General features: G+C 41.1%; 1 protein-coding gene across 1 annotated transcript in view; it reads right to left on the reverse strand.

Annotated features, from left to right (window-relative positions):
* Window positions 1-678: 678 nt before the first annotated feature.
* The window catches only part of ADAMTS2 (ADAM metallopeptidase with thrombospondin type 1 motif, 2), a 114,324-nt gene continuing 103,387 nt past the window's right edge, over window positions 679-11,615 (reverse strand). Inside the window, exons 16-21 of the mRNA XM_009706990.1 lie at window positions 11,431-11,590; window positions 10,600-10,732; window positions 8,057-8,264; window positions 6,619-6,748; window positions 5,463-5,552; window positions 679-1,145 (exon numbers count right to left, since the gene is read on the reverse strand). Of these exons, the coding sequence (XP_009705292.1) occupies window positions 679-1,145; window positions 5,463-5,552; window positions 6,619-6,748; window positions 8,057-8,264; window positions 10,600-10,732; window positions 11,431-11,590 (1,188 nt within the window). The remainder of the gene's footprint in view (window positions 1,146-5,462; window positions 5,553-6,618; window positions 6,749-8,056; window positions 8,265-10,599; window positions 10,733-11,430; window positions 11,591-11,615) is intronic.

Below are 11,615 nucleotides of genomic sequence, written 5' to 3' on the forward strand. Positions count from 1 at the left end.
TATGGAAATATGTAAACTACTGTTTGCCAGTTTTTATTTTACACATAAATATATGGCTACAGAATTTTCTATATATTTTCTTATGCAGTCCTGGCTAAGAAAGCTATGTAAGCACATGCCAAGCTGTAACCACAGGAGCAGCTCTGCCAAAGCCAGATGAACTTAGTCTGGCATGTCCTTAAGTACCTTCCTGAACCAGGGGCTGAGTTAGTGCCCAGGTTTATGCAATGCACAGAAGCATCACAGGATTGCTGACCACCTGCTTGTCAGTGTTAAAGGGATTTATTATGTCTTGGGACTGTTTTCCTCCATCCTAAGTGTAACTCCCATTACTATTCCCAAGCAATTTTACACAGGCATAGAAGACTTAAAAGAGCCCATAAACAAGAAACCTGCTAACCTGGCCTAGGTATTACGGTTTGTTTGGATTCAGTGAAATGCTGTAATGATATTGCACTAATACTCTACCATACCCTGTAAACCTAGCCGTCAAAGTGTTCAGATTAGCACTTATGAAACAATCTGTCATTTCCATTTATAGTAGGCTTTAGAATTTGGCATCTCTGCCATAGCACCACTTTGATTTTTCCCCATTTTTAGTCTCTATGACATGGGCAATACTAGGATGTTGGTAACATCTCTATAAGAGAAAAACGTTTTTTGTGCCATATTTCCATTTTAGTTTGTTTTTCTAAGAGTCTCTCTTTTCCTTTTCTCAGCAATCAGCTCCTGAATTCTTTGATTCCTTGTCCTTTCATAAGGTATCCTCCTCCGTGTAATGATGTTGTGCTGCGGTACTTCATTATCCAGCCCATCGATTTTATAGGGAACATCCACGGCATTGATTTCTGGGTGCTCCTCAGTTGCATTGGAAAGAGGTGCATGTGTTTTGGGAACGGGAGGAGGGCTGGTGGTGGTAGACTGTGTGGTGGGCACTCCCGTGGGAGGGCTGAGGGTTGTCAGGAGCTCCTCCTCAATGACATTGTTCTTATTTACGTTAGAATCGGTTACATTGCCTTCCTCTGTTATGTTGCTGTACATATTACAGGACTTGCAACACAGCTTATTGTAACCAGGAATCGAGCAGTAACGCGAGAGAACCTCCATGCGACAAAACATTGACTTGTCTCCTTGACAATGATCTTCTGAAAGAGAAAAAGGGAACAGATAAATAAAGAGCATCTTCACGTTAATCAGAAAAAGAAACACAGCTGAAGCTTTGGCAGTGGGCAGAGGGTTTGGTATTTAAAGTGGGATGGGAAACTGGCAAATGAGCCTTCTACAAGCAGAAGCAGGCTTAATATTAAACCTAAAACTCAACTCACTTCAAGGGATGCAAAAGCTGATCTGAACTGTTTGTACCAGCCCCATCCACGCTATAGACTGTAACACTCCATTTTTTGGCTTTGCATTTCCGAAGTGCTACCCTGAAGACCGTGCACCCACGATGAACTGTGTTCCTGCCTTGGCTTAGAGTTCAAAACACACCAATAGTGCTGTGTTGTTGCTAAAGCTACATTAAACCCCAGAAAGTCATCAAGGTTTATAATTGAGTAATCTTCCCCCGTCGCTTCGCTCCTTTTAATGCTTTTCTGCAACCTAATGGTGAATAACCGTGGTCAGGGGTAATTTATATTTATCTGGACTACCTCAGGAAAGTCAAGTCTTACTTCGATGTGTACCATGTAACTCTCAGAATGAATCCATCTCCCATTGGAGTGATATTTTTGCCAGGTACCTCTATTCTGAAAACAGCAGCATTGCCTAAGTATGTCCCTCGCTCGAGAGAAAAGTGGTGCGTTTAGCATAAGGCTTTTCGCCTCCTCCTAGAAGGGAGCTGATATTTTCAGAACAACAAACGCCAGTACGATGGAGCCAAGTCAGTCCATTAATGACTGGAAGACTCTGTAACAAATCCCAATTTTTGTGTCACTGACTGGAAAACTATAATAAAAGAGAAAGAACGATAATCAATAGGTTTTAAGCTGTCAATGGCTGTTATGACAATCTGTAGTATAATAGAGGCGTTATCCTGGTGGCAAAATGTAGGCTAAGGCCTTAAAGGTGAAGTGGTCAAACGGTATTCCTGTCTGAGAAACATAAACAGAAGCCTACTCAGAGATTACTCAAGCCCTTGTGATTTCTGCTTGGAGGAGGTAGAGGACCCTATGAATGGGTGGCAGATGGACAGTGAGGCTCCTTGGAGAGAAAGCTACCTGTCCTCTGTCCTACACACATGCTCTACAGCTCCTGGGCCTCCAGGCTGAAGTGATGGAGCCAGGAACTATCGGGAACTGCAGTGAAGGAAAAATCCCAACACACAGCCCATACTGAAAGAAAGAGGAATCAGAGGGCTTGGAGAAGAGGAGAGGGCTGAGGGGAAAGGCAGACTGACCAACATTTGGCATAATCAGTACCAAAATATTTTCTCTGTGACCAGAGTGCTGAGACAGAGATGAAATCACTTCTGCCTCTCTCCCTGCTCTTACTACATTTCCACCTACTCTTACAGTAAAGGATGAGTAACTCCAATTACTCGCCTTTATTTAGAGCGTACCCGATGGCAGGCCGCGTGCTCAAGTCAGCGTGTTACTGGAGCTCGTATTTCACCATCCTCCTACAAACCCTGACTTACCCTGTCAGCAACCTGACAGCAAAGTAGAGAACCAGAGCAGATTCAGAGATACCAAGTGAACTCAGAAAGTGTAAGTGCCGCTTCTTCACTCATCCTCAGTTACCAAAATAGGGCATTATAGGTGTTTAATTGGCAAACATATCAGTCTAAAATAAACTAATAATGGTTGCTGCTGCTTTAAAAAGTTCGTGCTAGCTGAGGAAGGTGGAAACACCTTCCTTGCATTGTATTTATGCCCTGATTGTTGCACTTGTTGCAGAAAGTAAAATTCTGGCTCCTATTTTCAAATATGACAATTCGTTTTCATATTTTTCAAATGCTAAACTGAGATGCTGCTGAAAATAAAGAACAACTCCTTCCTTAGGAACTTAAGAATAGTACCTTGGTTTTGGAGACATTTTCAAATCAGTCTTTTAAGAGCTGAAACTGTTCATATCTGCATGTACAACTCTACACAAAGGACTGCATGTGCCTATACAGCTTTATGTATATTTTTACATACCACATAGAGTCTCCTTTGAACATGTTGCCTTGTGTTACATGACCTTAATGCAAGCTTCTCCAAATGGTTTGCAAAATAGAAGCCAACAGATACAATATGCGAATGTAGTTTCAACAAGGCAGACCTGACTCTTGGCTTTGTAAGAATCACTAAAAGCACCTTTAGAAAAATGCCTTTTTTTCCTATCAAAAATACGTAATGTTAAGCTTAAAAATACATTAAAATAAAAATGCATTATGTAATATGTTTACTGACATCTGATAAGTTATATAAATAAACTGTGTAACTTATGAATGTCAGAATGAAATTTTTATCCTTTATCCAAACCAAAATATCCAGATTTGCTGAACTTTTATTTATTTTTACTTGCAGTATGCATGACAGACTGGAAGTATATCTTCAAAACATCAGTAAGAAAAAAATAAATCAGTTTCACAGTCACTTTGGTACACATTAGTCTCATAAAAAAATATTGAAAAGCAAACTGAATTGGCACATCTTTAATATTATGTTAAATACATACAAAACACTAATAAAATATCCCTGATAAACCAAAGTGCATATAGACATAGTGCACAATGCCCAGATACCTTATTGCACCATTCTCTATAGCCACCCATCTCTTGAAACATCACTAAACATTGTCTATTTAAAGGTAACAGTCATGAATATATTTATACAGTTAAACACCAATTATTTTACATAACAGTATTCAGTGCCAGATATGTGTCTTTGCTTTTTCACCTTGTCATGTAAATTGTTAACATGTTTCAGGAAATTATCATATTAACAGCAAAATTTAAATATGTGATCACATGATAATGACAAGTTTGAAGTGCTACACTGTTGACGACCCAAAGATTCAAAAATGCCACTTTTCCAAAGAACATGATCAATGCAATAAGGTAGTAATTTGCTCCAAGACTGCAGTTTTAAAGTTGACACGCTTCTACTATTGGTACTGACCGTCACAAACAAGTCTATGACTTGTGAATTCCAAATCTTCCACACAAACACGGAAGGTGAAGCAAGAATGCCAGTTAAATTTCAGTAAGTCAGGTCACAATCCTGTCTTGATGAAGATATGGATATGCACTGTGCAAATTAACCCCGGTTTAAATTTACTGCCTTCTAATAGTTATCATTCAAGTAAAAACACTCCATATGAAGATTAACTCAAGGTACCAGTGTACTGTTCATATTTAAAGCTGGATCTGGTAAATTAATGCCATTTACATTTCAACATTAAGGCATTTTTCTAAAATTCGTCTTCTAAGCAAAAAAAGCAATAAAAATTGAGGTAATTCTGTAGTAGTTCACACTGTTATGTTTGCCAGTTGACACATCTATAGAGCACACACACACACACGCACAACCGTACCAGTCAGGTCAGACATGCACATGGTGAAAAAAGACCAAAGATGTAATGAGTATAAACAGTTCCATGCTGAGCAGCTGGAGACATCGTAGTCGATGAAAACATTATATTGCCTCCGCCAGGTTAAGAAAAACACCACCATGCAACCTTCAACATGGACCGTGCCTGTTCTGCTTCAGTTTTGTTTCTAAAGTGAAAGTACGCAAAACTGGCAAAAATGGTGCGATGGGAAAAATGAATGCAGCTTTTCTCAAGGAAAAATATTTCAAACCACCACCAGGAGCTTGGGAAGAGTGGACCACGTCATAGCAGCATGGAAAGTACCGACAGAAACTGAGCTTCTGCTTCCCAGTGAGCCCTCCACGGGTGACAAACATAAATGTGGGGGTCAGGAATAAAAAACAAGCAGCAAGGGTGAGTAAAGCAATGGCACCGCAAAGAAAAATGGAATGAAAAAATTCTTTCACTCATCGGACTACCCTGTCAGTGAACTGAAACTAGAGAGTTATGAGATTTAGGGTTTTTAGATAAAGGAGAACTTTAGCACTACAAGGTGTCATTATTGTGATGTGATCACATTCACAATAAGTTCTCAGTTTTGCTATCAAACTGAACGTCATGAACCAGTAAGAGCCTTTTTTCACCATCACCAAGCAACAAGCAAACCGATCCCAGCTCCCTTGCAGAGGACTGCAACATACTGTGGAGATCCAACTTCACACATCCAACACTTCGAGACCTCCACCACCAGTGCTATGCAAGCTCCAGAGAAGAAAGACACCGAGCACCAAGTGCCTGGTGTGAAAAAAAGATTCAGCCCAAGATTTAAACTTGGCAAAGTCAAGGGAACTTTCCACATAGAGAGAAGAAGAGAGCAAAAGGCAAAGTCCACATTCGATGTGGCATGCATTTAAGGGTAAAGGCAGAGTTATAAATGGGTCTTTTACTTGAAGATATTTTCTGGATGGGGTAGTCTGGATCAGGTCTTGACAGCCATTGTATCATGTAGGTTTTCTTCGAAGGATCAGAAACGTTTCCTTGAATAGAGGAAAAAAAAAAAAAAGATGTAACTTAACATATGTTAGCATTAAGTAGTTGACCTGTCAGAAATGGATAAGCTAAGAGAGTGAGTGGGCTCTGATGGTGAAGGAACTCAGGGCAGGATTATGACCGGCTGTGTAGTTTTGGGCAGAGGGTGCTGTTTTACCAGTTTGCTACAACTTGTGCTCAGCACTTGACAGCCAACACTGAAGACAGCCTGAAGGCCAGTTCTCCAACAGTACCTCTCACAGCAGCACTAAGTATGTCCTAAGATACATCCAGTCTAGTTTAGTTATACTGCCTCTTTAAAATCTTTATATTGGAGACCATAATTGACAGCTTGGTTCTAATTAATTAGGAATCAACATCTACCCTGAGAAATACATCGGGAATAAAAGAAATACATGAATTATTTAATAATAGGAATATGTAAAATGATCTCACAAGTATCATTTGCAAACAGCTGAAGAGCTAACAAGGATAAAGGCATTAGTGTTCTGGATTAAGTAGCGACAAATTTATTATAGCTTAAAAAAATTCAGTCAGATAGCCCCTGAAGATAACTTGTGCTTGACAGAATGGAAAAGAAGCCTGGAACTGTTGCTGGAGATCGGGAAAGCAAAGAGGCATCTTTATACATGATGCCCTTGATTAGCCACAACCCAGCAGCCTCTTGCCAAGCCCAGCACGTCTCAGGGGCACAGGGCCAGACTTAGGCAGCGCTTCTCACCCAGGGGAGCTGGCCAGATCCAGCCATCACCTCTGTCTGCTGGCCAGATCCAGCCATCACCGCCGTGCTGGGGTCTGCCCCAGCCTCTCATGCTGTCCTGGGGCAAGTGGTGCTCCTCACCATGAGGAGAGAACAACCACATGCCCAAGAAGCCCATCGGCCACACAACAGCTCTACATTTGGAAAGTCTGATCAAAACTGGGCCTATGGAGAACTGCCACCCCAGGCAGCTGTAGCACACAAGTATAAACTCGATGAAGGCATTTCAAATAAATACAATCAACATAATTTTTTTCAGCAAATAATATATGCTAGAGAAGACAAGCACTTACTTGGACACGGAGGTAGTCTGCAAATCCTTACAGTCTCTGGTTTATTTTCTTTACAAAAGCCGATAGCATTGTCCCTGGTCCGGCACAGGACCGGGCGATCCTGCGTGCCATTGCCGCAGCTGACAGAGCACTGAAAGGAGATGCACCAGTTAGATCCCCAGCCACCCTCTGGAAACAATGGATTAGAAATTAGTTTTTAAATTTTAAACCACTGCCCTTGATTTGAGTCAACATGGTACATCATTTGAACCACCGCAACACCTACAGTAACTAAGCAAGAGGGAGAACCACTGCTTTTTGTGGTATACCGGTAATTATGATAAACACCCCAAGAAAGAGCTTATGGTCTGAGCAATAAAGAAACAACTGTAAATGTGAGGCATGTATTCACAGTGTGCACCAGGGATGGGCTTGCTTGTGACACCTATTCAACCCAGTGAGGACAAATATTATTCTTGCTTATTTGCATGGCACAGTTCCAAAATAAAATGTTGAATCTCCAAATGCAGCCACGTTTTTTAAACAATTTAATGGAGAAATGCTGAGATGAACTGCAAGGATCCTGTGTATCAAAATTATAAGAACAATTTAATGTTGCAATATTCTACTCGTATTTCTTGCCTTTTGATGATTGCAAAGGTTTGCAAATATGACTTGGTGGAGCTTCTTACTGCTCTAGTAAATACTTTAGCAAGAAACAGTCTGTGCACAGTGCCGTTGTACTTCTTGCTCACACAGTGAGTTAGCCAAAGAGCCGGGGATGGAAAGCACAAAATGCCCATCTCCTGACACTCATTACGGGAGTGACTGAACCTTGTTTTGCCCATAGCAATGGCAAACAAAAAAAGGTTCATAAGTAGGTGCTCTGTACTTCCATAGTAAACCAGGTGAAACACTCTGTCCTTTGGGTTACGGACAGAACCTTACGAGGCTGAGTAGCTAAGTCTGCTTAAGGCCTTTACGTCGAAGATGTTCGCACTTTTGAACCTCCACGAGTGTTGGTGCCTAACTTCCTTAGGTGCCCATAATCACAGGGTCTGAAGACTTTAAAGTCTTCTTTATTTGAAAGAAAATAAAACAGTGATAAAAAAATTAAATGCCCTTCTCTCAGCTTAAGTCAACAGGTAAATGATTGTGAGCAGAATAAAGAGCAGGTAGAAGTCAGCTTTCTTGATGCTGACATCTTATATGGGTGGCTCACAGGGTCTGGATCATCCTGCACCTCTGCAGGATGGCTTTGCTGGCTGTTTCACTACCACCATCTTTCCATCTAACTCACTTTCTGTGGCATCAGTAGCAGTGGAAGCAATACACCCTCTGCGTAGGTATTAGTTTATTGTGTCAATGCATTTGCATAGAAAGCACAGAACACACCCCAAGATTTTCTCCCCTGCATTACTAGAAAGTAGCTGCTTGAGACCTCCAGAAAGAGACTGACCTGTGACCAGGGTCCTATTCTCCACTGCGCTGGGCAAAGCTCCCGGTTGCAAGGCCTCCTGCCTTCTGGACGATCGTTGTTGCAGTACTTGGTATGAACAGACCGATTTGTATTATCATGTAGGGGTTGTATACATCGGACAGATCGTACTTGATATCCTGTCTTCCCACAGCTTTTGCTGCAAGGCTCCCATTCTCCTGTAACCCATCTGGGTTATTGAAAAGAGACTAAGTTGAGTAAAATTCTCTCTCTCCTAAGTTAGGTGAGTTCAAACTGTCTGTTGAACTGTAACTCTTAAACACAGGTTTACCAGGATGTTAATACTAGTTCTGATATGGAAAAAAGATATGAAAACCCATAAGCAGTTATGTGAGGGTTATTTGATTATGTACCTGAAAAAATCAGTAATAAGACCCAGATCTTAATAATGACTCTTTCTCATTATCTCTGAGGTAAGCATTATTCTTACTTTGCTTCATTTGCTTTGATTTTAAGCTGGCCCTTCCAAGATTGCACATAAAAATATGGTAGTTTTTATGTCAAAAGCAGCCACCCAAGGGTGCTGCTGAGTTTCCCGGGTCTTGGCAGATGAGCTGTGCCTTGTCTCGTAATGTAGCACGCACCAGCCGTCCCCATAGCTGGTTCCCCCAGGAATGAATCCAAAATATCTGGACTAGAAATGCAGCTCCAGCCTGGCCCGTATCTAGATACTCCATGGACCACATCCCTGGCCATACCAGACACCATCTGCTGAAGCACTGGCAAACCCAGCTACGTTGTCAGTGCTGTGGTGCTGAGCTCAGGCAAATCAGGGTCCTCAGCATCGTAACTGTTTGGTTTTGGAGAAGGCAACACTCCACTGAAAATCAGAAGGTCTGAGTTCATAATGTGTAAATCAGTTTGGCCACTGAAAAAATGAAACCTATGGTTTGTAATGTGGCATAGTTGAAAACTTTGCTGATCATCCAAACCGGCTCAAGAATTACAGCTACAAATTGTAAGGAACTTAGAGAAGAGCAACAAGGACAGACAGGACCAGAGGAAATTTATGCAGACTATTGAAAGCTAGGTTATAGTAAGTAAGTGAAGATATACAGCAGCCTATAAATATTTACAGAATGTAGAGATCAGCAAGAAGGAAATATTGTTCAATATAAATGGTATTAATTGGATAAACTTAACAAAAAAATACATACAGTCTGAAGAAATACCCCGAGTTTGAAGCAATTGTCCTAAAGTACTCATAAAATCCCGGGTTTAGAAATAGCCAAGAAATAGCATGGGCACAAGGCAATGCACTAAACGCTCGAGTTGTTAAATAAAAAGTGGCAATTTCACCCAACTTTCTCTTTGTAGGCTATTGAAATTACACAGCTGTGGAGGAAGGCGAGCACTGTGGAGCACAAAGCCATGAATCCGAAGGTAATTTCTGATATAAAGACGATTTTTTCCCAGTAGTGAAGCAGCACCATATTAGTGTAGTGGGTGTCACAGAGCTTCATAAAATCTCTTAAATAATTGCCTCTCCTATATACAAGTGCAAAATGCTTCAATGCCATTCTATGGAAACAGAGGTGACTGAAACATTCAGGAATCCAAGTACAATTTAGGATCCTATTGAGTCTTTGTGGTACCTGGGTCCAATTATATTTGCAGCTGAAAGAAGAATACAGTCCTTTCCAGCAAGCCTGAGATACGGTTAGGTCATTACTTCAGTTTTCCAATAAATAAATGTTAAATCCTGACCCATGCTGAGTTTATGGGGCACAGTTTCTTGACTTTTCTCTCCCTCAAATTTTTTTTGAAAGGAAGTTAGGAAATATTATGTGGTAAGTTCTATTTATTTGCTGTGCTTTCTGGAATCTAGACTTGGTCCCCAGAGGCAAAAGCTGGGATCAACATACTCTTTTCTTGTTGCAGTAGCAACACCAGGAATACGAGTCCTACATGTGGCAGGAGTAACCCATTACCAGTCAAAAAAAGCACCTGTAAAATGTGAATTAAAATATTTGTAACACTTGACTATATGTAGCAAAGATGAAGGAACAACAGGCATACCATGCTGTACGAGAGCAGCCAGAGAAATCTAACAAGTCAAATATTTTTCCCTGTGTTTAAATGTCAAAAAATATGCTGTGAACTTTAGGAAGATTTGGATTTGAGAGGCTGTATGACATTGGTTTTCTTATACAGCACTCTGTAAATTTGTTCTTACATGCTTACTTCACACTGTGTAAAATCAACTGGTATAAATCGAATTTACGTCTATTTTTTATTACCTCAAGATGGCCCAAACACAAATGTCTGGATCAAGATAGCACTTCTTTTCTAGTCCAACTTATTTCAGAAGTAATAGGAACCAGCAGGCCCAGAAATAGTATTTCTACAAGCAGAATATAGCATCGCATCCTCCCAGTCCTGGCTCTCTGTAACGATGAATGGAGGTGAAGCTTAAGTCACCTTCTTTCAGGTGACAAGCGCTAGCTGGGTACAATGCCTACTGCAACCGCCATCGAGCAGTGCTGGTGGGCAGTGATGCTTACATGGGCTGGGAGCACTCCTGGAGGTTGCACACCCTGCGAATGGGCTTAGGCTTTTGGATCAACTCGCAGTAACTCCGATGAACCATCTTGTGATCTGTCTTCCTCCGGCAGCCGTATTTTGTGAATTGGTAGCCTGAAGAAAGACACTCCTCTTATTTTCAGTACTGGTAGATCTCACACAGGGCTCAGGTTTCAAACAAATTGCACATACACTGTCAAACGTTGCAGTTGGAACTACAGGTGAACGTGCTACAAAAGGAACTGTAAATTGCACCAAATAAACACTTACTCATGTAGATTTAGCACCTAGAATTGCTCATCCCCTTTATTTTTAACTACGGGCTATAATAAGAAAAACATCATCTAGCATTTCAAAACCTTTCTGCAGACCTGCACAGCCACGCTCCGACGCTGCAATCTGACCATCAGCCTGGTGAACAGCATCAGGGTATGCATCTGGCCCCAAAAGCAGAGGTCTTACACGGCAAGGTCCTCATCACAGGATACAGATTTACTAAGAGCTGCCCTGCGGCACCTTGAGGTTTGGCACCCTCGCAGCTTGGAGACCCTTGTCCAAATCTTGCACATTTGTACAATTTTTCAGTTTCACAAACATAAAATAGAAATGGGCCATCCCAGATCTGCCCCCAAAACCATTTAAGTCAGATTTTAAACTCTATTTGCTATTTATTTACCTATTTCTTAACTTAAATAAAACCCTCTCATACTCCTGGTCTCCCTAATGTCTTGTGGCAATGAGTTTCACATGTGGTGTTCGTTCTTTCAGTTTTCTCTTAATCACTTTTGAATGCTCTGGGGTTTTGTTTTTACCTCCTCCACAAGGTCTTGAACATTGGGACCATTTCTTCAAAGCCCATTCATATGACACCGAGTCCTCTTCCAAAACATTATTGTTATCTACGTTCAAGGAATCTTCATGGATCATGTACTTGTAAGTCAAAGATATCTTGGCACCACCGTGAGGAATCACCTAGTAAGCAAAACAGATGTAGGGA

This window comes from Cariama cristata, unplaced genomic scaffold (genome assembly GCF_000690535.1).
Source record: "Cariama cristata isolate BGI_N322 unplaced genomic scaffold, ASM69053v1 scaffold6719, whole genome shotgun sequence".
Classification (NCBI taxonomy): domain Eukaryota; kingdom Metazoa; phylum Chordata; class Aves; order Cariamiformes; family Cariamidae; genus Cariama; species Cariama cristata.